Source organism: Callospermophilus lateralis, chromosome 4, assembly GCF_048772815.1.
Source record: "Callospermophilus lateralis isolate mCalLat2 chromosome 4, mCalLat2.hap1, whole genome shotgun sequence".
In the NCBI taxonomy this organism is placed as follows: domain Eukaryota; kingdom Metazoa; phylum Chordata; class Mammalia; order Rodentia; family Sciuridae; genus Callospermophilus; species Callospermophilus lateralis.
In genome coordinates, this window is record NC_135308.1 from 75,964,313 (window position 1) to 75,992,269 (window position 27,957).

Genomic DNA, 27,957 nt, shown 5'->3' on the forward strand with positions numbered 1-27,957 from the left:
TTTCAAATGTAAATATAGACATGGTAAAATGCTTTGGCTCATATCAGGAAGCATGAATTCACTCACTTTACCTACGGGAACAACTAAAATGGAAAAAGTAATGAATCAATTGTTTACATAAATGTGTGTGTGTGTGTGTGTGTGTGTGTGTGTGTTTATTTCCAGAGCCTCATGCAGGCACTCTATCATTGAGCTGTACCCCCAGCCCCAGGCTAATTTCTGAAATTACAAGTATATGCTAAAACCTCAGCTGATTCCTGAGGATGCATTAGTAAATTTACTTCAACTCAATTATTACTATGAGATTTACTTAGTCTAATAAATAGGTTTTGATTTAGGGATTGATGTGTTTAATACCTTTGCATTAGCTGGGCATAGTGGTACACTCCTCTAATCCCAGCTACTCAGGAAGCTGAGGCAGGAGGATTGTAACTTCAAGGCTAGCCTGGGCAATTTAGCAATATCCTCTCTCAAAGTAAAAAGGGTTGTGGATGTAGCTCAGTGGTAAAGTGCATACTTAGCATGTACAAGTCCCTGGGTTTTATCTACAGTACTACAAAAGAAACAAGACAAAATATTAAAAGGATAGTGGCTTTTCCCTTTTTGCCGTAATTCTGTGGTTGGCGATTTGTTCTTCTGAATTAATTAAATCATGGGGCTGGGGATGTGACTCAAGTGGTAGCGCGCTCGCCTGGCATGCGTGCGGCCGGGGTTCGATTCTCAGCACCACGTACAAACAAAGATGTTGTGTCCGCCGATAACTAAAAAATAAATATTAAAAAATTCTCTCACAAAAAAAAAAAAGAATTAATTAAATCATCTCCTGAGACCTTCTTGTAGTTATTCAGAAGAATATATACATAACCAGCTTCATGACTTTGGTACCTATAATTTGCTGTTTCTCTCTCTGTGTTTGTGTGTGTGTATATTACAGGGATTGAACCCAGTGGTATGCTATCATTGAGCTACACCCTAGCCTTTTAAAACAAAATTTTGGGGGGTGGGGTACTGGGGATTGAACTCAGGAGCACTTGGCCACTGAGCCACATCCCCAGTCCTATTTTGTATTTTATTTAGAGACAGGGTCTCACTGAGCTGCTTAGTGCCTCGCTATTGCTAAAGCTGGCTTTCAATTTGCGATCCTCCTGTCTCAGCTTCCTGAGCCTCTGGTAAAATTTTATTTAGTGACAGGGTCTAGATAAGTTGCCTAGGCTGACCGCAAACTCTCAACTGTTTCATCCTCCTGAATAGCCAGGCTACAGGAGACTTAATGTCTTAAATGTCTGTCACGACAGTCTACTAATAGGCAGAATATGTGTCCTGTAGGTCAAGTTATATCCTGTGCTTTGGTTGGGGCAAGTAGAACTACTTATTCCAAAACATAAATAAAATTTTTTTTTTTTTGTTTATTTCTGTGCTGGAGATTGAACCCAGGGGTGCTTAACCCCTGGGCCAAATCCTGACTCTTTAATTTTTTATTTTGAGACACAGTCTTGGTAAGGTGCTTAGAGCTTCACTAAATTGCTGATGCTGACTTTGAACTTGCAATCCTCCTGCCTCAGCCTCCCAAGTGTAGGCATATGACACTGTGCCCAGCTCATCTCAATGGCAGGCTTTTCTACTAATACACAAATCAGTTTAGTTTGAAATACTACCATCAATTTAATTCATTTCTATTCAGTTTGATGTTTACTGAATGCTTTTGTAGGGGAAAAGAGATTTTTCCCCCACTTGGTCCTAGGTTTGAACCCAGAGGTGCTTAATCACTGAGCCACATCTCCAGCCCTTTTTTATTATTTTGAAATAGGGTCTTATTAAGTTGCTTAGGGTTTCTTTAAGTTGGTGAGCTAGCTTTGAACTTGTGATCCTCCTGCCTTAGCCTTCTGAGTTGCTGGGATTACAGGTGTGTGTCACCGTGCCCTGTAGGAAGAGATTTTTAAGAGATTTCTTTGCTGACCCATTGCTAGGTTCATGGCTGGGGCACTTATAACCAGAGACAGATTAACAATAGAAAAGCGTACAAATTTATTTAACTTGTGCTATAATTTGTATTTTGAGGGCCATGTGTTAAAGGCTTGGTTCCAACAATACTAAATAAATGAATCGCTAATGTAGAAGGGAGAATATGATAACTACCACAGACATAAACCAAATGCAAATGAGAAATGAAAACAAAGAGTTAATCCATCTTATAAATGGGGCGAACTGGGGATTGAACCCAGGAACATTTTAGTACTGAGATATTATTTAAAATTTTTATTTTGAGTCCTTTATTTTATTTTGATACAGGATCTCACTAAGTTGCTGAAGGTCTCATTAAGTTCAAGACTGGCTTCAAACTTGTGATCCTACTGCCTCATCTTCCCAAGTAGCTGGTATACAAGCATGTGCCACTGTACTAGGCATAATCTATCTAAATAAAAGAAGTGCTATTTTAATATTGTATTCAGTGATGGTAGGAATTTTGATAGAGAAAGATGGGGGCTCCCAGTTAAAGAATTTTAGGCTTGTGAAAAGGCAAAGGTAGAAAGGAAATGGATGGTAGAAATTGAAGACCTAAGGAGTTTTAGAGATTTATGTAGTGCGGGCTGGCTCTGCTAATTGTATTGCTTTTCTGCCCTCTGCTGATCAAAACAGGGAAGAGCAAGCTGGATATGCTGGCCTGAGCCTGTAGGCCCAGGAATGCTAGAGTATAGGAATTTCAGGACAGTCTGGGTAGCACAGGGAGAATAACTCATCTCAAAAAACAAAACAGAGGGGGTGTAGCTTAGTTGTAGAGCACTTAACTAGCATGTCTGAAGCCTTGGGTTCTGTCCTCAGTACCACAAAGCAAAACATAAGACAAATAGGGTAGAACAAATCTATTAAAACATAAGTGGTTCATTATATCTCAGGAACCCAAGGATCTATTGATATTCTGAGGATCTGATAAAACATATTGACTGTTCATCAGGAAATAATGCATACACTATTTTGCATATAATTCTTCAGTTGCTTCATGGAAAACTACCACTGAGTATATCCAGCTCATCTTATTTTTTAATTTTGGGAGAAGGTCCTGATAAATTGCCCAGACTGGCCCAGCTCTTGCCTCAGCCTCCTAAGTAATTGAGATTATAAGCATGAGCCATTGTGCCCAATCTTTCATTCCTTTTTTTTTTTTATAGCAGATTAATATTCCATTGTATGGGCATACTACCATATATTTATCCACTTATCCAATGATGAACATTTGGGTTCTTTCTAACTTTTGGGCTCTTATCAATGGTCATGTTATGAACATTCATATACAGTGAATATGTTTTCAGTTTTCTTAGAATTGCCAGATTGTATGGGCATTTTTTTAAAATTTATTTTTTATTCTAATTTGTTATATATGACAGCAGAATGCATTACAATTCACATTACACATATACAACACAATTTTCATATCTCTGTACAAAAAGTAGAGTTACACCATTTGTGTCTTCATACATGTACTCAGGGTAATGATGTCCATCTCATTCCATAGTCTTTTCTAGCCCCATGCCCCCTCCCTTCTCCTTCCACCCCATTTCCCTATCTAGAGTTCATTTAATCCTTCCATGTTCCACCCTCACAACCCATTATAAATAGCATCCTTAAATCAGAGAAAATATTTGGCATTTGATCTTTTGGGGATTGGCTAACTTCAGTTAGCATTATATTCTCTAACTCCATTCACTTAACCTGCAAATGCCATGATTTTATTCTCTTTTAATGCTGAGTAATATTCCATTGTGTGTATATATACCACATTTTCTTTATTCATTCATCTACTGAAGGGCATCTAGGTTGGTTCCACAGTTTAGATATTGTAAATTGTGCTGCAGTAAACATTGATGTGGCTGTGTCCCTTTTTTTAAAGTCCTTTGGATATAGACCAAGGAGTGGGATAGCTGGGTCAAATGGTAGTTTCATTCTGTATGGGTGCTTTTTTTGAAATTTTTAAAATTCATTTGTTCTAATCAGTTTCACATGACAGCAGAATGCTCTTCGATTTATTGTATACAAATAGAGCACAATTTTTCACTTCTCTGGTTGTACATGAAGTAGGGTAACACATTTGTGCAATCATACAAGTAGGTACCTAGAGTAATGATGTCCATCTCATTCCACCCTCTTTCCTATCACCATGCCTCATTCCCTCCCTGACTTTTTTCCCAATCCAAAGTTCCCCCACTCATCCCATGCCCCATACCCTGCCATTATAGATTAGCATCCACTTATCAGAGAAAACATTCAACCTTTGTTTTTTGGGGATTAGCTTACTTTGTTTGGCATGATATTCTCCAACTCCATCCATTTACCTGAAAATGCCATAATTTTATTATTTTTTATTTCTGAGTAATATTCTATTGTTTATATATACCACAGTTGCTTTATCCATTCATCTATTGAAGGGCATCTAGGTTGGTTCCACAGTTTAGTTATTGTGAATTGTGCTGCTATAAACATTGATGTGGCTGTGTCACTGTAGCATGCTGTTTTTAAGTTCTCTGGGTATAGACCAAGGAGTGGGATAGCTGGGTCAAAAGGTGGTTCCATTCCAAGTTTTTTTTTTTTGTTACTGGGGATTGAACTCAGGGGCACCCAACCACTGAGGCATATCCCCAGCCCTATTTTATATTTTATTTAGAGACAGGGTCTCACTGAGTTGCTTAGCACCTTGCTTTTGCTGAGACTGGCTTTAAACTCGCAATTCTCCTGCCTCAGCTGCCTGAACCATTAGGATTTCAGGTGTGCGCCATCAGCTGTATGAGTCCTTTAACTTAACTTTTTGAAAAACAAACTTTTTTCCCAGCAGTTGAACCATTTTACAATTTTAACAGCAACATGAGGATTTCAATTTATTTTTATTTTTATTTTTTTTTGGTACTAGGGATCAAACCCAGGAACATTCTAACTCTGAGCTACATCCTCAGCCCTTTTCATTTTATTTTGAGATGGGGTTTCACTGAGTTGCAATTCTGAATTTGCAATTCTCCTGACTCAGCCTCCTGATGGAGTACTAGCATGCACCATAGTGCATAATTTAAGGTTTCAGTTTTTCAGTATCCTCAACAATGCTGGTTATTGTCAGTTTGTGTGGTGCTGGGATTTAACCCATGACCTTGCAAATGCTAACCAAGCACTTACCTGTGAGCAACAACCTCAGGCCCCTTTTTCTGTTTTGGGTAGTCACGATTGAATTTGAGCGCTTAATCACTGAGCCAAATCTCCAGCCCTTTTAAATTTTTAATTTGAGACAGAGTCTTGCTAAATTGCTTAGGACCTTGCTAAATTGCAGAAGCTGGCCTCAAACTTGCATTCCTCCTCCCTCAGCTTCTAGAGCTGCTGGGATTACAGGTATGTGCCACCACGCCAGGCAATATAGTCCTACTGGACACAGTACCCCATGCCTGTAATCACAGAAACTCTGGAGGTTGATTCAGGAGAATGGCAATATCAAGACCAGTCTCTACAATTTAGTAAGGCCCTCAGCAATTTAAAGAGACCCTATCTTTAAAAAAAAAAAAAAAAATACTGAGGATATATGTCAGTGGTAAATCACCATGGGTTCAATATCAAGGTACCAAGAAAATTGAAAAAAAATTTTTAAATTAGTATTTTTTATTTTTTTTTAAAGAGAGAAAGAGAAGAGAGAGAGAAATTTTTTTAAATATTTATTTTTGAGTTTTCAGTGGACACAACATCTTTATTTTATTTTTATGTGGTGCTGAGAATCGAACCCAGCACCCTGTGCATGCCAGTCGAGCACGCTACCGCTTGAGCCACATCCCCAGCCCTAAAAATTATTTTTTTAACAGTTAATAACATTGAGCTCTTTCTGTGTACTTATGCTCTATTTATATATATTCTTTGGGGAAATATCTATTCAAATAATTTGCCTATTTTAGTTTTTATTTACTTATCTGTTTTATTTTTTGGTATTGAGAATTGAACTGAGGGATGTTTTACCACTGAGCTACATCCCAGTTCTTTTTATTTGTCATTTTGACACAAGGTCTTGCTAAGTTGATGAGGCTTGCCTTGAACTTGAGGTTCTCCTGCTTCAGCCTCTGGAATTGCTGGGATTACAGATGTGCCCAACTCTTTTTTCACTTATTTGATTCTGTCTTTGTCTTACAATTGTTTTAAATTTTGATGAAGTTTAATTTATCTATTTGTTGTTTTGGTATATATAGTACATACAATGGAATATTATTCAGACATAAAAGGGAAAAGAAATCCTTATGCTGGTGGTGTAGCTTAGTGGTAGAACATTTTCCTAACATGTAGGAGACCCTAGGTTCAAACCTCTGAAGGGAAAAAAAAAGAAAAAGAAAAATCTGAAGGAAATACAATATATGCTATAATGTAAGTGAATCTTGAGGAAATCATACTAGGTGAAATAACAGTCACAGAGAGACAAATTTTGCATAATTCTACTTAGTTAAGGTATTCAGTGTAGTTGAATTTATAGAAGCAGAAAGTAGAATGCTGATAGGGGGATGAGGAAATGGGTAATTTTTTTTTTTTTTTTTAAACACATGTTGAGTTTCAATTTGCCAGTAGGAAAAAGTTTTGGAGATCAGGTATTCAACAATATGAATATTAACACTACTAAACTGTATACTCAAAATGGTTAAGATGGTAAATGTTATGTTATATATTTCTACCACAATTAAAAGCATAGTCATGGGTTGGGGATACAGCTCAGTTGGTATAGAGTTTGCCTAACATGCACAAGGCCCTGGATTCAATCCCCAGCATCACCACCAAAAAAAAAAAAAAAAGATGTGGCTCAGTGGTAGAGCACTTGCCTACCATGCATAGATCCTGGGTTCAATTCCCAATACCACAAAAAAGAAAAGAAAAAATGAACTTAATTAACCACAAATGTGTGAGTTTCTGTGTAGAGGAGGAAAATATCCTCATTATCTTTGAGTTGACAGTTATTTTATAAACAAAAACACCAACCATGAGGCTTGGAGTGGTAGAATGTTTGTCTAACATGCATGAGTCTCTGACACCCCCAAGACTACAAAAATAAAATAAAATTTTCCAGGTGTGGGGACACATGCCTATAATCCCAGTGACTTGGGAGGCTGAGGCACAAGGACCACTAGTTCAAGGCTAGCCTCACCAATTTAGTGAGTCCTTAAGCAATTTAGTGAGAATCTGTCTCAAAAGGAAAAATAAAAGGGCTGGGTATGTGGCTCAATGGTAAAGAACCCCTGGGTTTACTCCTCAGTACCAAATAATAATAAATAAATAAAGTAAAATTTAAAAAAAATGGAAAAGTAGCCAGGTAGGGGAACTGTTTGAACCCAGAAGTTCAGGACCAGCCTGGGCAACACAGCGTGACCTCCAACTCAAAAACTAAACAGACTGGTGCAGTGGTACACACCTGTAATTCCAGGGAGTGTCTCAGGAGGCTTAGCAGAGGATCTTAAATTCAAGGCCAGCCTGGGGCAACTTGGTGAGACTTTGTTGCAAAATAAAAAAAACAAAAAGGGGCTGGAGTTGTGGCTCCCTGGTAGAGCGCCTGCCTAGCATATGCGAAGCACTGGGTTTGATCTCAGCACTGCATATAAATAAATAAAATAAAGGGTTGACAACTAAAAAATATTTTAAAAAAATAAAAAGGATTGGAGTTGTAGCTCAGTGGTAAAACACCCTTTGATTCAATCCCCAGTACCAAAACAAAAAACGAAGTAAAGCACTAGTGATATATAAAAAAAAAGTCAAATTGATAAATTGAGCGTCACTAAAAGTTCATTCAATTTCTGCTTATCAAAAAAAACATTAAACCAGACATGGTGGCGGCATGCCTGTAATCCCAGCGACTCTGGAGGCAGAGTCAGGAGGATCACAAATTCAAAGCTAGCCTCAGCAACTCGATGAGGTACTTTGCAACTCAGTCAGACTCTGTCTCTAAATAAAATACAAATAATAATAATAATAATAATAATAATAATAATAAGTTAGGAAATAAAAGACTGAAGGAAATACATACACAGATATAGCAAGATTGAAATCCCCAGTATTTAAAGAACTGTGATATTCAGGAGACACACGCACACACACAAAAAAAAAATTAGAGCCTGGAGTGACGAGTGATGATGCATACCTGTAATCCCAGTGACTTGAAGGCTGAGGAAGGAGGATCTCAAGTTTAAGGTCAGCCTCAGCAACTTAGTAGTGCCCAAAGCAACTTAGTGAGACCCTGTCTCAAAATGAAATATAAAAAAGACTGGGGTGCCATTCAGTGGTAAAGTGTCCCTGGGTTCAGTCTTCAGTACCCCAACCCACAAAATTTAAAAACATTAGAAAATGGCCAGAGCAGTTTAACCAACTTTAAAAAAAGAAGATGTAAAAATAACTAATAAACACATAAAAAGATGCTCAACATGAGTACACCAGGAAAATGTAAAGTAAAATCATAATTAGATCGCTGTCAATGAGGAATTTTCATATACTCCTGGTTGGAATATAAACTGGTATAACAATTTGGCATTTTCTTAAAAGCTAAATGTAGGGCTGGGGATGTGGCTCATGTGGTAGCGTGCTCGCCTGGCATGCATGCAGCTCGGGTTCAATCCTCAGCACCACATACAAACAAAGATGTTGTGTCTGCCGAAAACTAAAAAATAAATATTAAAATTCTCTCTCTGTCTCTGTGTCTCTCACTCTCTCTTAAAAAAAAAAAAAAAAGCTAAATTATACATAGTTATTTGATCCAGCAGTTCCACTTCTACATATTTACCCAAGAGAAAGAAAAAGTAATATACATTGACACAAAGAGTTGTACACAGATGTTCATAGCAGCTTTATTCATGAAAATCTAGAAGTTGGAAATAACCCAAAGACTATCAGTAGGTGAAATGAATAAACAAACTATAGCATGCACAATAAAATGGAATACTACTTAGCACTAAAAGAAAATGAACTACTGATATACTTAATCACCTGGATCAAATTTATAGACAAGCTGAGCAAAAGAAGCAAAGACAAAAGCAAACACATGGCTGGACATGTGGGAGGCTGAGGTAGGCGGATTGCAAGTTTACGCCTGGAATTTAGTGAGACTCTGTCTCAAAATAAGAGATAAAAAGGACTGGGAATATAGTTCATTGATAGAGTGCCTATGGGTTCACTCCTCAGTACTGAAAAAAAAAAGATCAGTGTATACATTGTATTGTAAAGGTGAAATTTTTAAGCTGATTCTAAGCTCAGAGCCTGAGTAAAAGTGTAAAAGATCAGACATTGTGAAGTTTCTAAACTCAAGGCTTGGGTTGTAAAGTAAGAGACCATTGATATGTTAAATTCCTGGGCTACCACGGAGCCTTTGATCTCTGTTAGCTGTTAGGACAATACCGGAACTGCCCCAGTAAACATTAAACATTCTCACTGACTCCTCTGGTGGTCTGATAACTTGGGACTTTGAGTCGCCTGGCACTAGGCACCACAGGCCCAGAACCAATCAGTTTAAATATTCGCCCCCCACTTAAAAGTAACCAATCACCCCCGTCCAATCTGTTCCCGCCAGTAAATGTGCTAATCTTGACTCAGAGTTGTTGTTCAATTTTCCCGCGTCTCCTGTTGATTTGTTCTGATGTATGCAAAGCCCCCCCCCCTCCAAAAGGTGTACTTAAGCTCAGCTTAACCTCTGCTCTGGGCCCTGGGCTGCTCTTCCTTTTTGTGCGAGCTGGGCTGGGGACTCAGCGCGCTTAACCGGATCCTAATAAACTCCCTCTTGCACATTGCATAAAGTTAGTCTCTTGGTGGTCTCTTCCTCCGACGCTTCGCTGGACCCTTACAGTATGATTCCATTTGTATGAAATTCTAGAATAGTCAAGACGAATTTACAGTGACAGAAAGATCAGTGATTCCCTGGGCCTAGGAGTAGGAGGGTTGACTGCAACAGACACAGATAATTTGGGGGGCGGGCAATAGGAATTTAAAAAATCTTGATTGTGGAATAATTACATATATCTCCAAACTCACATGGATCTCCCTGGGCTAAAATCAGGGGTCATAAGGCCAGTGTCCCTTCTGGAGACTCATCCATTTCCTTGCCTTTTTCAGCCCCAAGAGGCTGCCTAATTCCTTGTGTAATGGGCCCCTTCAAGGCAGCAATCAATCACTGAGATCCCTGCTACTGTCTTCATAGTTCCTTCTCTGTTTCTGCTCACCCCACCTGGACAATCCAAAATAATCTCTCTAAGACCCTTAAGGGTCCATTTGCAAAGAATTTTTGTAAGGGAAAATAACATTCTTATAGATTCCAAGGATCGGGCCATGGACATCTTTATTGGGGGTGGATATTACCTTACCTTAAGACCACCATTATTCTACATTTGCCTAATGTGGTAAAATTTGGCCTCTGAAGGATCTTTATTTATGATATGGAGTTCCTGGCCTTTCTTCAAATGCTTATCTGCCACTGTGGAAATAACTGCTTTATCTTGCGAAAGCTCCTGCTTGTCTCTTTTTTTATATTTATTTTTAGATTTTAGGTGGACACAATACCTTTATATTTATGTGGTGCTGAGGATCGAACCCAGTGCCTCATGCATGCTAGGTGAGCGCTCTGCCACTGAGCCACAACCCCAGGCCCCTCCTGCTTGTCTTTCAAAATCAAACCTTTTTTTTTTTTTTTTTAAACTAGGGGTTCAACCCATGGGCCTCATGAATGTTAAGCAACTGTTCTGCCACTGGACTGACTACATCCCCAGCCCTTTTTATTTTATTTTGAGACACGATCTCACTAAATTGCCCAGATAGGTCTTGAGTTTAGGATCTCCTGACTCAGTTTCCTGAGTAGCTAGTATTACAGACATGAACAACTCACCACCCTCCACACTAAATCTTTTGTTTAAGGTAGTTTTAAGATTCATGGGGCCTTGAGATTCAAAGTTCTGAGGCTCAATTAGAGGGAGACTTAATTCTTGAGACCTCAGTTCTGGGAGTGAATACTGAGATACAGAAATGTAGTCATTTGAACTGGTGCAGGCAACAGAACACAGCAGAAATAAGGAAGCATACTACTATATATATATATATATATTTTTTTTTTTTCAAGAGAGATAATAAAGCAGGAATGAATTAGCTTCAAGGAGAGGGCCAGAGTGCCACAGAGCTAGCTACACACTGATTATCTGACTCAGAGGCCAAGGTCCTTCTGATTTTGCATCTTACTGTACCCTTTCCTTTCCAACAGGGATTTGGGGCAAAGGGCAAAATGAAAGGAAGTAATACATAATGTTCTCACCAGATAATACTGAAAACTTTCAGGTTATAAAAACAGTTTAATTCTCTCACCTTTCTATTTTCTCTCTTCACTGCATTAAAGAATGATGTGTCGATCAAAGGAAAGAGAATACTTTCTAAATGCAGATGTCATCAGAAAGGAACTTTAAAATTTAGTGCTCCCAATGATCTATTCTGCAGGGTTAACATTATTTGCAACATAGGCTTTCTTATCAACAAAGGTGCAAATCCCCATACTAACTTCCTCTGCTGCCAGGTTGTCTAGTCTAGATGCCCAATGACTCCCTGAAACTCAGAAATGAGTCATTCTCTAAGTCTGTGGCAGTGGGCACACCTGAAGGAACAAAGTTCAGGTATATTACTGGCAGAAGCAGTGAGCACAAGACAAGCTCTAGAGGAAGGAGTCCAGAGACAGAGCAGCATGACTTCTGAGAAAGGTAAAATGAATTCAGGGATCTGGCAAAGACCATATTATTTTATTTCTTTTTGAGTCAGAGTCTCACTATGTTGCCCAGACTGTCCAGGACTCCTGGGTTCAAGTGATCCTCCTGCCTCAGCTTCCCAAGCAGCTGAGATTGTAGATATGCACCCCTCTTCCCAGCCTGGGTCTATCTTCTTGAGCAGTGTAAAATTATATGTGTATGTGACCTGCTTGTGCATGTGTCTTTGGGCATTTTTCAACTTTCCTGTTATTTATTAATATAGTAATATTACCCTTAAACAAGATATATTACTATTATAATGAATTATTTATGACTCCAAATGATTATGATTAAATGACACTAAGTGACATTTACTAAGTGCTGGTTTCATCATTAAAAAAAAATAATAATAAAAAATAAGGGGCCTGGGTAGCTCAGTGATAGAGTGCTTGTCTAGAATGTGAAAGGCCCTTTTTGTAATCCCCAGTACCATATACAAACAAAAAAATAAGTAAAATTATAACTTTTGAATTAATAGAACAGAAGCAATAGCACAAGGCCAATGTGCTAATTGACAAATGAATTGACAATGATTAATTGAAGTTAATGAACAGTTACTTGAGTTAGAAAAATTCATAAGGAAAGATACCTCAGATGTATAAAAAGGTGATGTCAGATGAAATGGATTGGAGCTGGATATTAAGAGGGTAGAATTTGGATTGCAAGAAAGAGGAGTTCCTTGTTGTTTGAATCCTATTGAAAAAAAAATGATTTTAAGAGACTTTGCAAAGATCTGTGTTTAGAATATAATGAAGAAACTGGTTAGGCTTGAAGAGAATTGATGGAAATAATCTGCAGTAAGACTAGAAAGCATATTGAAGTGTTATTATAATTTGAATGCCAGGTTTTAAAAAATGGAGATTTATCTTTTTGTTAAAAAAAATCTTCAGAGAATTTCTGAATTTCATAGAGATATGACTAAAATAGTGCTTTAGAAACATTTACTTAGTACCTGGTGGATTTCAGGTTGGAAGCAGTAAAGACTGGAGTAAGGAGATCAATTAGAAGACTAATGAAATAGTGTAGGTGTGGTAGGGCAGGGAGTCTGAGACATCAGTTTAGAGTTTAAGTAACAATGTATTTAATTTTTTTTTTTTTTTAGTTGTTGATGGACCTTTACTTAATTTATTTATTTATATGTGGTGCTGAGAATTAAACCCAGTACCTCTCACAGAGAGGCAAGCACTCTACCACTGAGTACAACCCCAGCCTAAGTAACAATGTATTTTTTTCCGCCTCTATTAAAATTATATTTTAAGTAACATATGGAGGGCACAGAGTAGGGGGGAAACCAAACACCTTATTTAACTGAAATGTTTGCTCCTGGGCATTTGGCATACCTATAATCTAAGCAATGAGAAAATCTGAGGCAGGAAGATCACAAGCTTGAGGCCACCCAAGCAATTTAGTGAGACCCTGTTTCAAAATAAAAAATTAAAAGATCCAAGGATATGGTTCAGTGGTAGAGCACTCCTGGTTTCAGTCTCCAGAACCACAAATACAAAATAGTAATAAAAATAATAATAATTTTTTAAAAATCTGGATAACTTGTCTTGACTTTCCTGTATGTATATTTAAATATTCTGGTAGGAAAATATATCTGGGTAGTTTTAATTTGCATTTCCCTACCAGATATCTTTGTTCCTGTATGTGTGTGTGCGTGTACGTGTGTGTGTGTGTGTGTGTGTGTGTGTGTGTGTATGTGTCTTACTAGAGATTGAAAACCTAGGGCTATAGCCCCACCCCTTTTTATTTTGAGACAGGATCTCATAAATTACCCAGACTGGCCTTTAATTTGTGATTTTCCTGCTTCAGCCCCTGAGTATCTGGGATTACAGGTGTATGCCACTGAGCTGGGCTCCGTATTTTCTTTTGTTTCTTTTCCTTTGTTGCTGGGAATTTAACTCAAGGCCTCTCAAATGCTATGCTAGTGCTCTACACTGAGCTACAATCCCAAACTGGATTATCTGGTTTGAATTGGGCATCTGTCAAGTAGATTTCAGCAGAGCCCTTAAAAATCTTGCTTTTCTTTGGTGTAATGAACTAATTCAGTGCAATGAATCCACAAAAGAATCTTCTAAATTCATTTACAGGTATCATTTGCAGGTTTAGAAGAATAGAGCACTTTTTCTTAATAGCTCAATTTGTATTTGAGTGTTATTTGATATAATCATCTCTTGATCAACAGGTCCTTCAACTGGTGATGCTACTCTGAGGTAAGAATAATATTGCACTCACAGTGCAATTCAATTCAATCAAGAATAAATGACAATTCAATATTTGCAGAACTACAGACTTTTTATTGTTCCTTTCTTCTTTTAAAAATTTTATTGGCGCATTATTATTATACACAATAGTGGGACACCTTATGCCATATTTGTACATGCACATAATATAATTTGATAAGTCTCATTCCCTAGTACCTTCCCTTTCACTCCCCAACTCCCACCTCCTGATCTATTTGTTTTTTTCTACTGAACTCCCTTCTATTATCACTATTATTATTTCAATTAGTGCATTACTATTATATATACAAATAGAATTCATTGTGATACATTCATACATAGACATAGCAAATTTGGTAGTTTTCTTTCCATAGTACTTTCCCATGCCCTCCTCTCCTCCCTGACTTTCAATTCCCTTCTTCTACTCTATTGGCCTCCCTTCTATTTTTGTGAGATCCCTCTTTTTTTTTTTTTTTTTAAATCCATCCCTGCCCCTTTCTCCCATATGAGAGAAAACATTTGATCCTTTCTGAGTTTGGCTTATTTCACTTAATATGATGTCTCCAGTTCCATTCATTTATCAGCAAATGACATCATTTTATTCTTTACATCATAGGTAACATTCTTCTTTTACCATGTTCCAATTCTTCCTTTCTTTGTGACTTTTCCAACTTAATTTTCTTTGAGTATTCCTTTTTCTTTTTATATCTTTGTTCCTATGTCCTTCGGTTTCATTCAAAGAAATTACTTTCCAGCTTGCTTCTCTGTTGTTTTACTATTCAACTTTTCTCATTAAATCGTATGTTTTTATAGCCCTCAGTGCAATGTTGGGGGAACTGTTTGTTACTTTGATTTCATCTTTCTATTTGATCATTTTCCAAACTTCTACAGGGAATCATCAAGGATATACCATCTCATGATGGTTGAAAGGGAAGGGCCGATCTATGAAATAACTCAATATGGCATTTCAGGGATGAGTGGGAACAATGAGGATGTAATAAACCTGAAAGTTAATCGTGGCATAGAGGAGCCCTCAGCACAATCCTGAATTTTTCCTGAGTAACAGCTTTCAGACATGGAGAGTGTTAAAATCTAAAGATCATTGGGAACATTTTTTTGTTTCTTTCTTACAATGAGTTGGCATACAGAATTCTAAAGTGGAAGACTCCTGAGGCTAAACTGCTCTTTTCTCAGACTTCACTGCAGAATTTGTTGGCAAGAAGATTCTTCCAGACTTCAACACTTGCCAAAATCTGGTTAGAGTCCACAGAGAAACAGTGAAGATAAGTACTGAGACAGGACACCTCTAAGTGTGAAATAGAAAGATTAGCATATAAACTGGACCTAGTGGAGCACACCTATAAGCCCAGCTACTCAAAAGGCTGATGCAGGAGAATAAAAAAAGAAAGGAAAAAGAAAAAGAAAAAAAAAAGGAAAAATAGAGATTACTATATAGTAAAAAATCTTCAAAAGAAAAACCAGAACACACTTATGCCTAAATTCAAGAGTAAAACAATGGTATTGAAAGGCAGTAGAATGAATCAGATATAACTTTCCTATGTTCATTATGAATGCACCACCCATGAAATTCCACATTATGTACAACCACAGAATGGGATCCTAATCAGAGTAAATTATACTCTGTGTATGTATAATATGTCAAAATTCACTTTACTTTCATGTATATCTAAACAAAATAAAATAAAATAAAATAATAGTATTAGAGAGTAGTCATCGAATACTATGACTAGAAAAAAAAGAAATCCTTTTACTATGTTTGTGAGAGAAACTCTGATAATTCAAATGAACTTCTACAGATAACTCTGAAACCTGGAATAGAAAACTTTCAGAGATGTCATGGTTCAGATCTGCTTAATAGAAGAGGGAAGCATGAAATGATTTCTAGGATTTCATGGGACCTAGAAAAATCAATCTAGGGCCACTTTTTATATTTCAGGAGGAGAATTGAACCCTGGGAATTTGAAGTCTTCTTTGACCCTGGAGTACTTCGCAAAGAGACCTGTATGTTCTATGAAATCCAGTGGGGCACGAGCCACAAGATCTGGAGAAACTCCAGCAAAAATACCACCAATCATGTTGAAGTGAATTTTATAGAAAAATTTACTGCGGAAAGACATTTTTGCCCATCCATCAGCTGTTCCATCACCTGGTTCTTGTCCTGGAGTCCTTGTTGGGAATGTTCCAAGGCTATCAGAGAATTTTTGAGTCAACATCCTAATATGACTCTGGTTATTTATACAGCACGGCTTTTTCAGCACATGGATCAGCAAAACCGGCAAGGACTTAGGGACCTCATTAACAGTGGTGTAACTGTCCAGATTATGACAGTCTCAGGTAACAACAGTAAACAGAATCATAAGTGTTTATAAGAGACTGTGGTGATAGATCTCTTTGGAGGCCAAGTTGATCATTCTAGGCTACAAGTCTCAGGAGTGAGAGTCCAAAATAATGTGAGAAAGAACCAGGTCTAACTTTTTCTACTCTTGCCACCACCATTTTGGTAGTAATAGAGATTGAACTCAGGGGTGTTCTAGTACACATCCCTAGTCATTTTTATTTTTTATTTTGAGATAGGGTCTCACTAAATTGCTGAGGATCTCACTAAAATTGCTAAGGTTGGCCTCGAATTTGCAATCCTCCTGCCTCTCAGCTCCTGAGTTGCTGGGATTATAGATCGGCACCATCACACCCTGCAATGAATTGTTCTTTTTAGTAGAGTCCATCGCCAGCAACAATTAGACCAGAGCCTTTACAGATAGTGTGCTTTTCTTCCCCACTTCTTTTTCTTCTTCCTTTTTTTTGGGGGGGGGTGCTGTGGACTGAACCCAGGGCCTCATACATGCTAAGCATGTGCTTTACCACTGAGCTATACCACAGCTATAGTATACTTTTTTTTTTTTTTTTTGTACCAGGAATTGAACCCAGAGGTGCTTAGCCACTGAGTCACATCTCCAAATCCTTTTGTTTTTAATTTTGAGACAGGGTTTCACTAAGTTGCTCAGGATCTCACTAAATTGCTGAGGTTGGTCTCTAATGTGTGATCCTCCTGCTTCAGCCTCCTGAGTCACTAGGATTACAGGCATGTGCCACCAACACCTGGTTATAATATATAGTTTTTCTTTTTTTAAAAAAATTGGAGCTCTTTAACTAATTTGCCATTGTGTTTGTTAAATGAACCATGATTTGTATCTCCTTAGAGTATTGTTACTGCTGGAGGAATTTTGTCAACTACCCACCTAAGGAAGAAACTCACTGGCCAAAATACCAACCTCTCTTGATGATGCTCTATGCACTGGAACTCCACTGCATCATTCTAGTAAGTTGCTTTAACCCATTACTTTCCATCATCCAAAGATTCTGATGTCAAAAGAAACATCTTTTGTCCAACTTCTTTCCTGAGAATTTTGACACAAACTCTTCTCACCACCGTTTTGCCATTTATACTGAGATTTAGTTATTAAACTAGTTGACTCATCTTTAGAAAATATGAGACTAAGATAATCCCTTTGTGAGAAATAAGGAGGGAGAAAGGAATAGTCTAAGATGCATGTGCGCTCCACATTAATTCCATTTAATCATCATTGTTATTGTTGTCATTCCCTCACATGCTGGCTCCACAGGGTTTCAGACTGTTTTCTTTCCCATAGGGTGTATGTCATTCTATTGCAGAAATGTGAGTGTCTCATTTGGATTCTTGAAAGTAGTTCAATGATCTTCCAATTGACTTTTTAAAATATACATGGTAATAATAGTATTAATTAAAATGTTCATCATAAGGATAAAATATAATCCTTTTTATTCCAGAGTCTTCCACCTTGCTTAAAGATTTCCAGAAGATGTCAAAAGCAGCTTACGTTTTTCAGCCTTACTCTTCAAAATTGCCATTACCAGACGATTCCACCCCATATCCTTTTATCTACAGGGCTGATACAGCCTTCTGTGACTTGGAGATGAATGAATTATTCCTGTATGTACTGTTTTAAGAACAAGCGGGGCTGGGGATGTGGCTCAAGTGGTAACAAGCTCGCCTGGCATGCCTGGGGCGCTGGGTTCGATCCTCAGCACCACATAAAATAAAGATGTTGTGTCCACCAAAAACTAAAAAATAAATATTAAAAATTCTCTCTCTCTCTCTCTCTTAAAAAAAAAAAAAAAAAAGAACAAGCAATGGTGACCCACCAAGAAATGAGTGCCATTAAAAATCTAGAAAAAAAAAGAAAAAAAGAATCTAGAAATTGGGGCTGGGTATGAATCTTAGTGGCAAAGCACTTGCTTGGCATATACAAGGCTCTGGGTTTGATGTGCAGCATTGGAAAAAAGAAAATAGAGAAGAATCCAGAAATGTTCAGAAGCAGCATTATCATGTATTGTGCAACTTCTTGCCATATTCCCAATTACCCTATAACTTCATATCTTGTGTTTTAAACTTTGTATCTTAAAACAATAAATATTTATTGTCACGGTTTCTGAGTCAGGAATTCAAGAGTGTGTGTGGTTGGCTTAGAGGTCTCCCAAGAAGTTGCAGTCAAGGTGTGAGCCAGGTCTGGAGTCATTTGCAGGCCTCACTGAGGTTAGAGAAGGTGCTTCCTAGATGGCACACTTATGTTACTGACACATTGGTGCTGGTAGTAGGTGGAAAATCTCAGCTTCTTGCCATGTAGTTCTCTCCATAGAGCTGCTTGAACAATCTTGTGATATGGCAGCTGGTTTCCTACAGAACAAGTGGTGGTCTAAGAGAAAGCAAGGTGGAGCTATCCATGTCTTTAATAATTTAATCTTAGAATTACACCCTTTTTTTTTTTTTTTAAATTGGTCACACAGGCCAACAATGATTCAGTGCTGGAGAGAATTTGAACTTCAGAAAGTGAAACTCATTAGAAGACATCTTGGGTTTTCCTATAGGGGACATTTTCTGTACTTTGAGAACAAATAATTAAATGGATCCAACTTCTTACACATAGCTAAGGGGAAACAAAGGACAAAGTAGCATATTTTTTTCTTTTTGCACCAGAACATCTGAATCAAAACACAATTTAACAAATGATTTTTATCAGAATTTATTGGATGATTTGCAGTTATAATAACCTCAAAATTTGAGTAGATTAACAACAACAACCAAAAGATTTATTTCTTGTTTTCATTGTGGTCTAATGTGAGTTGGATAGAAATGTGGGGTCTTGGAGTTCACTTATTGAATTCTGTACTTTCAGCCAACAGGGAATAGGTTGGGGAACATTAAAATAGTGTAAAAGAGTATGTTTAGGATCGACAACTGACAAACACCATTTCTGGCCCCATTCCTCTGACCAAAAATCTGTCATGAAGCCCCACCTAACTATAAAGGAGGCTGAGAAACAAAGCCGTGCTGCTGCCTAGAAAGAAAGAAAAAAGCAATTCAGAGAACAGAGTGCCTGCCATGTTGGGGAAGCTAGGAAGCTGCTGAGACCTGAGACATTGTGCAACTTGGCCAGGCCCAGAAAGGAAATACCCTGACAGAAACGGGACTAAAACTCAGTGTGCTTTGATTCCTCTGAGGCATTCAAGATATGCAGGAACCAGCATATCATGGACTTGATAATGGAGTCAGATAAGCTCAGTCATTTGCCTGACGAGCCCTTTCTGGGTTGGTCTGGCAGTCTCTTTTTAAAAAGGGCTAGGAATATGAAACTGTCCATAAGAAACCTATGTTTTTTGTTTTGTTTTGTTTTAACTTTTGTGAAAGATACACTTTGCCCATTGCTCTTACAAAAAAAATTGTTTTAGGAAAAAATTTCAAAGACAGAAAAAAACTTTACAAAGACAGGATACAGTTTCTCACATGAAATGGTATATTTCCTTTATTATGTAAGACAAAAAACAATGTTGGGCTGGGATAGTGGCTCAGGGTAGAGGGCTCGCCTAGCATGGGCGGGACCTGGGATTCTCAGCACCACATCTACAAAAAAAAAAAAAAAAAAAAGATCTCTCTCTCTCTCTCTCAAAAAAAAAAATCAATGTAAATCATTATTTTTCAATTTTTATTTATTTATCTTTCAGTAGTGTTGAGGATCAAATCCAGGGCCTGTGCATGCTAAATAAGAGTTCTACTGCTGAGCTACATCCCCAGCCTCAAATCTTTTTTTTTTTTTTTTCTGACAGTGTTGGGTATTAAACCCAAGGCATTGTACATGCAAAGCAAGTATTCTACCAACTGAGCTACATCGCCAGCCCCTCCAACCATTATTATTTAAAAATCTAATTCGTTTGGTTTTGAGGAAGCCAAGAGCTAAGTTTGTTTCTGCTTCTGGTGCTGAGGACAGAACCTAGGGCCTTGAACAAGCATTCTACCATTGAGCTATACCCCCATCTTGAGGGAGGCCAGACTGGGGATGTAGCTCAGAGAGCTTGCCTAGCAAGTATGAGACCCTGGGTTCAATCCCCAGCATGACACGTGTAAACACACACAAAATGTGAATGATAAGCAATATAGGAACTATGGGAGAAATAAAGTTATGAAACAAATTAGAAGGATCTAAAAATTGAAATAGATAATATATCAAATAATTCTATACTGGTGGTCATAACATTTCTAGAAGGATAATCTGGGTTGACCCTTAACTAATCTCTGAAGAAGGTACAAATGTTTTCAATCTTTTTAACTTTCCTCCTGCTGAAACATACTCATTCTTTTTTTTTTTTCTTCTTAATATTTATTTTTTAGTTTTCAGCGGACACAATATCTTTGTATGTGGTGCTGAGGATCGAACCCGGGCCGCACACATGCCAGGTGAGCGCGCTACCGCTTGAGCCACATCCCCAGCTCAACATACTCATCCTTTATCTCTGGTGCTTTTAAATGAAAGTTTTTTCATATCTACTACTTTTTTATATACTAGGGATTTAACCCAGGGGCACTTTACCACTGAGACACATCCGTAGCCCTTTTTATTTTTATTTTGAGATAAGGTCTCACTAAGTTGTTAAGACTGGACTCAAATTTATAATCATTTTGTCTCAGCCTCCCAAATTGCTGGGATTACAGGCATTCACCACCATGATGTCTCCATTATTTTCCCTGCCCCCAACCTTCCCTTATTCTAGGGATTGGACCCAGGGGTGCTCTATAAGGCTACAGCCCAGACTTTTAATTTTTTTATTTTGAGACAGGGTCTCGCTAAATGCTGAGGCTGGTGTCAAACCTGAGACCCTCTTGCCTCAACCTCCAAAATTGCAGGGATTACAGACATGTGCCACCATGCCTGGCCTCACATCCACTATTCCCCCCAACCCAGTATTCCATCTCACAGCTCAGCTTTATACTAAGTCCAGTAGACTTGCTGTTTTGGCCTTTATATTCTTAGCACATTAGTAACTACTATAAGACCACCTATGTACAGCAATCACTTAATAAATGATGAAAAATTGAATTATTTAAGCTTGACATGGTGGCACACACCTGTAATCCAAACTACTTGGGAGGCTATGGCAAGATCACAAATTTGAGGCTAGCCTTGGCAACTTAGTGAGATCCTGTATCAAGTTTAAAAAAAAAATTTTTTTAGAAGAATAGAGACATAGATAAGTGGTAGAACTCTTGCTAATATGTGTGAGGCCCTGGGTTCAATTTTCAACACTGCAAAAGAAAAAGAATTATTTAGAACTATTCAAACAACAATAGGTAGTTCCTGCTACTTGGGAGGCTATGGTGGGAAGATCTCTTGAGTCTAGGAGTTCAAAGCCAACCCAGGCAATGAAACAAGACACCATCTAGGGAAAAAGAGAGAGAGAGAGAGAGAGAGAGAGAGAGAGAGAGAGAGAGAGAGAGAGAGGAGAAAACTGAAAGAATACAAGAGGCACTGTCTGTGTATAAGAAAATCTAAAAACGTTCACAGTTTTGTCCCTTAAACACTAACCAGTGGGATAGGAGATTACCTGTCAAGATGGCTCAATCATTTCAAGCTGAATCCAAACATAAACTACTCAATTTATAAAAATTGGTATTCTTTTCAGTTACTGGGGAGGCAGAAGCAGGAGAATTGTAAGTTCGAGTCCAGCCTTGACAATTTAGCAAGATCCTGTCTCAAAATTTAAAAAAGACAAAAAAGGTTGGGGATCTAGCTCAGTGGCAAAGCACTCCTGGACTAAACCCTCAGCACCAATAGAAAAACACAAAACAAAACAAAAATGTTGATATTCTTGCCTGGTTCGGTGGCACATTCCTGTAATCTCAGCAACTCAGGAGGGTGAGGCAGAAGAACCAAAAATTTGAGTCTAGCCTTGGCAACTTAGTGAGACTGTCTCAGAATAAAATGAGAAGAGGTTGGGATGTAGCTCAGGGTTAGAGTGCTTGCCTAGCATGGGTGAGGTCCTGGGCTTGATCCCTAGTACCACAATAAATAAATAGAATAATAAAATAAAATATTAAAAGTTGATATTCTTCATTTTGTAAAATGACTTCATTGCACAGTTACTGAAACCACAAACTAGATGCCTAGTACTCTCCCTTTACTCATATCTTTCCTTCCCTTCACTGTAGAACAAGCAACAAATGACATCAGGCCTGGCAATGGGTATAGAGAAAAATGAATGGAATCAAGAGAGTTATTAGGATATAAAATTAAGAGGGTGATATACTGAAGTGGGAGTAAAGGAGAAGGAGGCATCCAAGATGACTCTGACATTTCATAATTACAGTATTAGTTCAACTGGTCATTCACTGATGTAAGTACAAGGTAAATATTGGTGAATATGTATTTGATATGCTCATCAAGTACTCACATAGATATTTAAAAATACTTTAAAGGCCCATAATGGCTAAACTGTGTTCTATGCCTGGGTGTGGTGACACACTCCTATAATCCCAGAAACTCAAGACGATCAGGCAAGGAGGAGAGGATCACAAGTTCCAGGACAGCTTCAGCAACTTAGTGAGGCCCTAAGCAATTTAGCAAACTTAAAATAAAAAATTAAAAAGTTTGGGGATGTAGCTCAGTGGTAAAGCACCCAGGGGTTCAATCCCTAATACCCACCCTCCTGAAAAAATTGTGTTATCTGGCTCCCTGAATGATTCGTGGTGGGTGGCTAGGGGTGTAGCTCAGCAGTATAGCTCTCACTTAGCATTTTTGAGACCCTGAGTTTAGTCTCCAGTAACACAAAAAGGAAAAGAAAAGGTGTGTGGGGGGTACCCTTTAAGAGGTTCTCTGCAGATTTTTTTTTTTTTAATTACTGCCAATCAAACTCAGGACCCCACACATGCTAAGTTCACAATCAACCCTTCAGCCACCACCACGGCAAGCACAGGGGAGTTATTTCTGTGTATTCCTACTTTGGTTCAAATTCATGGACCAAAATCAGAAATTAGGCTAAACTGAACAAGGCTGAACCGGGAAATAATACTGATTATCCATGTTTTATGGGAATCCATGATTTATGGGAAACAGATCAACAATTTTATGACTGAAATATAGTTTGCTTATTTCTTTTTTTTTTTTTAAGATAGAGAGAGAGGGGGTAGAGAGAGAGAATTTTAATATTTATTTTTTAGTTTTTGGTGGACACAACATCTTTGTTTGTATGTGGTGCTGAGGATCGAACCCGGGCCACACACATGCCAGGCGAGCGCACTACTGCTTGAGCCACATCCCCAGCCCCTGCTTATTTCTTTTTTTCCTTTTTTGTGAAGCTGGGGATTGAACCTAGGGCTTCATGCATACTAGGCAAGAACTCTACCGCTGGGCTACACCCCAGCTCCAAGCTTGTTTCTTTGATAGATTAATATTCTCATTCTAATCATGCACCCTGTAGTTGTGATTTGGCATCAACTGGACTAAGGAAGCTTTGAGGTCATTCCAGTACCCAGAGGAAAAAGCCAAGTTCCACTGAATACAGTAGAATACTCAGTCACCTTAGATAATGGGGAAACTAGGATTACCACTGCTCTGCAGTAAGAGATGTAAGTAATACTGTTTTTTTTCTCTCTCCCTCCCAGTGTTAGGGATCAAACCCAGGTCTTGTGTATGTTAGGCAAGTGTAAGTATTCTACCACTGACCTATACTTCCTGCCCAAACTATGTAATTTCTTTTTCTTTTTTAAACATTTTGCCAGGGATTGAACCCAGAGGCACTTTACCACTGAGCCATATCTTCCGCCCTTGTTTTATTCTTTATTTTGTGACAGGGTCTCACTAAGTTGTAAATTGCTGAGGCTGGCCTTGAATTTTCGGTCCTCTTGTTGTTTCAGGCTCCTGAGCTGCTGGGATTACAGGTGTTGCACAATCACACCTGGTCAAAATATGCAATTTCTTACCTACCGTGATAATAAAAATTTAACTCCAAAGTGACCCAATTTACCTCTTATAGCTTCTTTGATATCTTCTAGATCCTCTGCTTTATTTGCTTCGATTTAATTTCACAGAATTTAATTTTTAAGCTTTAAAAAATTAAATGTACTTTTCTAACTGATAAGTAAAACCATAAACAGTATATAACAATGGGGTACATAAAATATAGAATCAGAAAATGTGAGTTAGACAAAATGTGAATATACAATTCCAGCCCATTGTGTGCTACTTGACACAAAAAGACCTCCTGAAATGTGTTTGAGTTCATGGTGGCTCATACCTGTACTCCCAGCTACATGTTAGGGAAGTGCTCTATAACTGAGCACAAATGATTTAACCAAGGTCACATAGCTGCTGCTAAATTTTAAATCATTCTGCCTCCCAGTTTAAGTTCCTTGTCACACCACTATACTGCCTCACCAAAGAGGAAGTAATTTTTTTTGCGACAAAAAGAGCATTTCTTGCAACTTTCTTTATATATCAGATCAGTTTTCCTCCTGATTTACAATTCAAAAATATCTGTGAGAGGGAACAAGATGTGGACTCCTGTTCTGCCAGTTAATGTAAAACAATATGACCTGTTATTACACCTGGAGTCAATATTCTAATCATAGCTTATTTTCTGATCTAGTTTGTTTGTTTTGCAGTACTACACCCCTACCCCCCAGCCCTATTTATTTATTTATTCACTTGGTACTGAGGATTGAACCCATAGGTGTTTTACCACTGAACCAAATCCCCAGCCCCTTTTTTAGAATTTTGAGACAGGGTCTCTCTGAGTTGCCTAAGGCCTCACTAAGTTGCTGAGGTTGGCAATATTCCTGCATCAGCCTCCCAAGTTACTGGGATTACAATGCGCCATCACACAGGGCCTAATCTAGTGTTTTTAAACATCTCATCTTCCAACATAAAAGATATTTCTGCCAGATGTGGTGTCACATGCCTATAATCCCAGTGACTCAGGAAGCTGAGGCAGGAGGATTACAAATCTGAGGCTAGTCTCACAAACTTAATGAGAGCCTTAGCAACTTAGCGAAACCCTGTCACAAAATTAAAAAAAGAAAAAAGGGCGGGGGTCACTGGGGATGTTCCTCAGAGGTAAAACACCTCTCGGTTCGATCCCTTGTACAAAACAAACAAACAAACAAAAAACCACAAACAACAACAACAACAACAACAAATATATATATATATATATATACTTTAAATATAAACTTGAAATTTCTGGCACATAATGCTCTCTGTGAGTTTGGACAATCCTGTACCTTTACCTAATTACTAAAGAGTAAACAAATACAACAGGAGCTAGAGTCAGAGGAACCAATAAACTGGAGTCACTTCTCAAATATCTACCTTCTTATCCCCAGAATTCAGGGCAAGTGAATATACAGGTGTGTGCATGTAAAGACTTGGTTGATAGAGTTTGATCTGCCCACAAAAAGTACATAATGTTTACACAATATAATTAGAAGGGTGCTATTCTTATGTCTAGTGTTAATGATAACCACCTTGCTTCAGTGATCTCTACATTTGCTGAGAACCAGTATCTTCTGAGACTGGCTAAAGCAGCTTCTTAAATTGAGGTTCATGAATTCTCAGAGGTATAATACAACCTTTCATACACTGGATCATCTGTAATAACAGTGTGTGTATGTGTATGTGGTGCTGGAGGTGGAACCCAGGGCCTCCCACATGGTAGGCAAGCATCTACAACTGAGCTATATACTCAGCCCCTGGAATAACTGTTTATAACTGAGAATTACCAATGTCCAGAGAAGTCTGAATGAGAGCACCAGGTATTGTACTAAAAAAAAAAATTGTACCTTGAATACATTACAATAATAGGACATTTAGACAGCAGTCCTGGGACACGGGATGGATTTCTGAACTTCAGTTTTCACTGTTAGGTAGGTTACTGTCATATCTATGTTGCAGTATATACGTTTGAAATCTCATCCTTGTGTGAGACAAACGTGAGAACATTTCATTAGGAATAAATAGTCACTGAAACCTTCTTAGTTAGGAAAGGTGGGAGTTTGTATCATAAATAAATGATCACCACAGGCTCCTTTTAATTTTATTGTTTGTATTGTTGATTGATTTTTTGTTCTTAAGACTCACAGATCTTTGTTAAGTCTTTGCTAACTTCTGTAGTTCACTGATTTCAATGTCCTCTATCCCTCTTGGCATAATTTCTTACTCAGATCTCATGTATGACAAAGGGTACATGAAGCCCCTACAGGATTTAAATTGGGCAGAAAAAGAAACCAAACTTCATGGACCATGACAGCTTTAAAACCCTGGGGACAGATTTTGTTTGATTAATACTCAAAGGTGGTTATTTGTGCTGTGCAGATTTCATGGTCCAAAGATTAGAACAGCTTGCTATGTGTGTATCAAGCTAGCCAGGCTTTGTGCCCATCTCCCCAGTGGCATGACTTCAGACAAATTCTCTCTCTTTATGACTAACCTCTCCAGGTCCTGGGAATCACACCTTCCAGAGATGGTGTGCTGATAGCCCCAGGACACTTCACTAGATATATACATTTTGGCTCCCTTAAGCCAGCTTCGCATTTGCAAACCATTCTTTTATTAAACTCCACTCAAGTTCCCCCTTAAATTATGCCATCTTATCCTGCCAGGATTCTGTTTTTATGAAATCAATATGGAATACATTCTTTCTCTTCCTGGATTTTGTAAGCATTGGCAGTATTTAATGATCGTCTTGGTGGGTGAAAATATGGATGCATGTGTTAATAAGTTGTTATGGTTTACAGAGCCAGGGATAAAGCAGACTCCACCCCTCAACTTGGATACCATATGGGATGGAACTTAGTACGACTCTTGTATTTTTAACTGTGGAGGTCAAGTGTGGAGCCTGTCTTTGTTTCACATGCCCTTCCTGTTGCATCAAATATCCGCACCAGCCAAGGAGTCAGAGGAGGGCTAGTAGTTCCCTAGTACTTCCTAGGTCTTTATTGGGGCTGGATATTGGTATGTGAGCTAGAAGAGCCAGAAGGGGTGTATCTGAATAGAAAAGGTTGTTGGAGAAGATAATTCAAAAGGTTTATTACTTCTATCACCTTAAGTAGATTTTCAAAAGAAATCTACTTAAGAGGCAGTTTCCCAATTTGAGTTGCAGTATCTAGGAGGGATGCACAGAAGAAAACCAGTCAATATTTCTAGCTTGGTTTGTCTCTTGGTGCTTGATGCTTTCATTTTATAATAGAACTTATGAAGTATTTTATAAAAGTTGGTGGAATGGTGCAGCACATATACTAAAATTGGAATGATATAGAGATTAGCCTGGCCTTTGCATAAGGACGACGTGCAAATTCATGAAGTGTTCCATATTTTTAAATAAATAAATAAATATTGATGGAAGGCCTAAAAATGTTCCTTGGCTTATAATAGTACAAAGAACAAGTTTCTAGGATAAATCTATGTTAAGGTCTGTAAACAAGTCAGGATGGCACCTGTTATTTTGCCAGAGAAATGTTAGAGTCTGTAAACAAGTCTGCATGGTGCCTGGCAAAATGCCGGAAGGAGTGGTTTGTGAAGCAACAAAAGCAAGCCATTAAGTGTGGAGATTCCTTATTGGTTGACTGATGTATCTATTTTATGCTAATTAGA

At 38.1% G+C, this 27,957-nt stretch overlaps 1 protein-coding gene and 1 pseudogene across 1 annotated transcript; both read left to right on the top strand.

The window, feature by feature from the left end:
• The first annotated feature begins 11,677 nt into the window (after positions 1-11,677).
• Positions 11,678-17,959, top strand: Apobec1 (apolipoprotein B mRNA editing enzyme catalytic subunit 1). Its single transcript, XM_076852631.1, has 5 exons — positions 11,678-11,714; positions 13,948-13,975; positions 15,942-16,339; positions 17,203-17,321; positions 17,810-17,959. Exons 1-5 carry the CDS (start codon positions 11,699-11,701, stop codon positions 17,957-17,959), a joined length of 711 nt encoding a protein of 236 aa, XP_076708746.1. The 5' UTR covers positions 11,678-11,698.
• A 9,629-nt stretch (positions 17,960-27,588) lies between these two features.
• LOC143398661 (U6 spliceosomal RNA) lies at positions 27,589-27,682 on the top strand (annotated as a pseudogene).
• Positions 27,683-27,957: the final 275 nt, after the last annotated feature.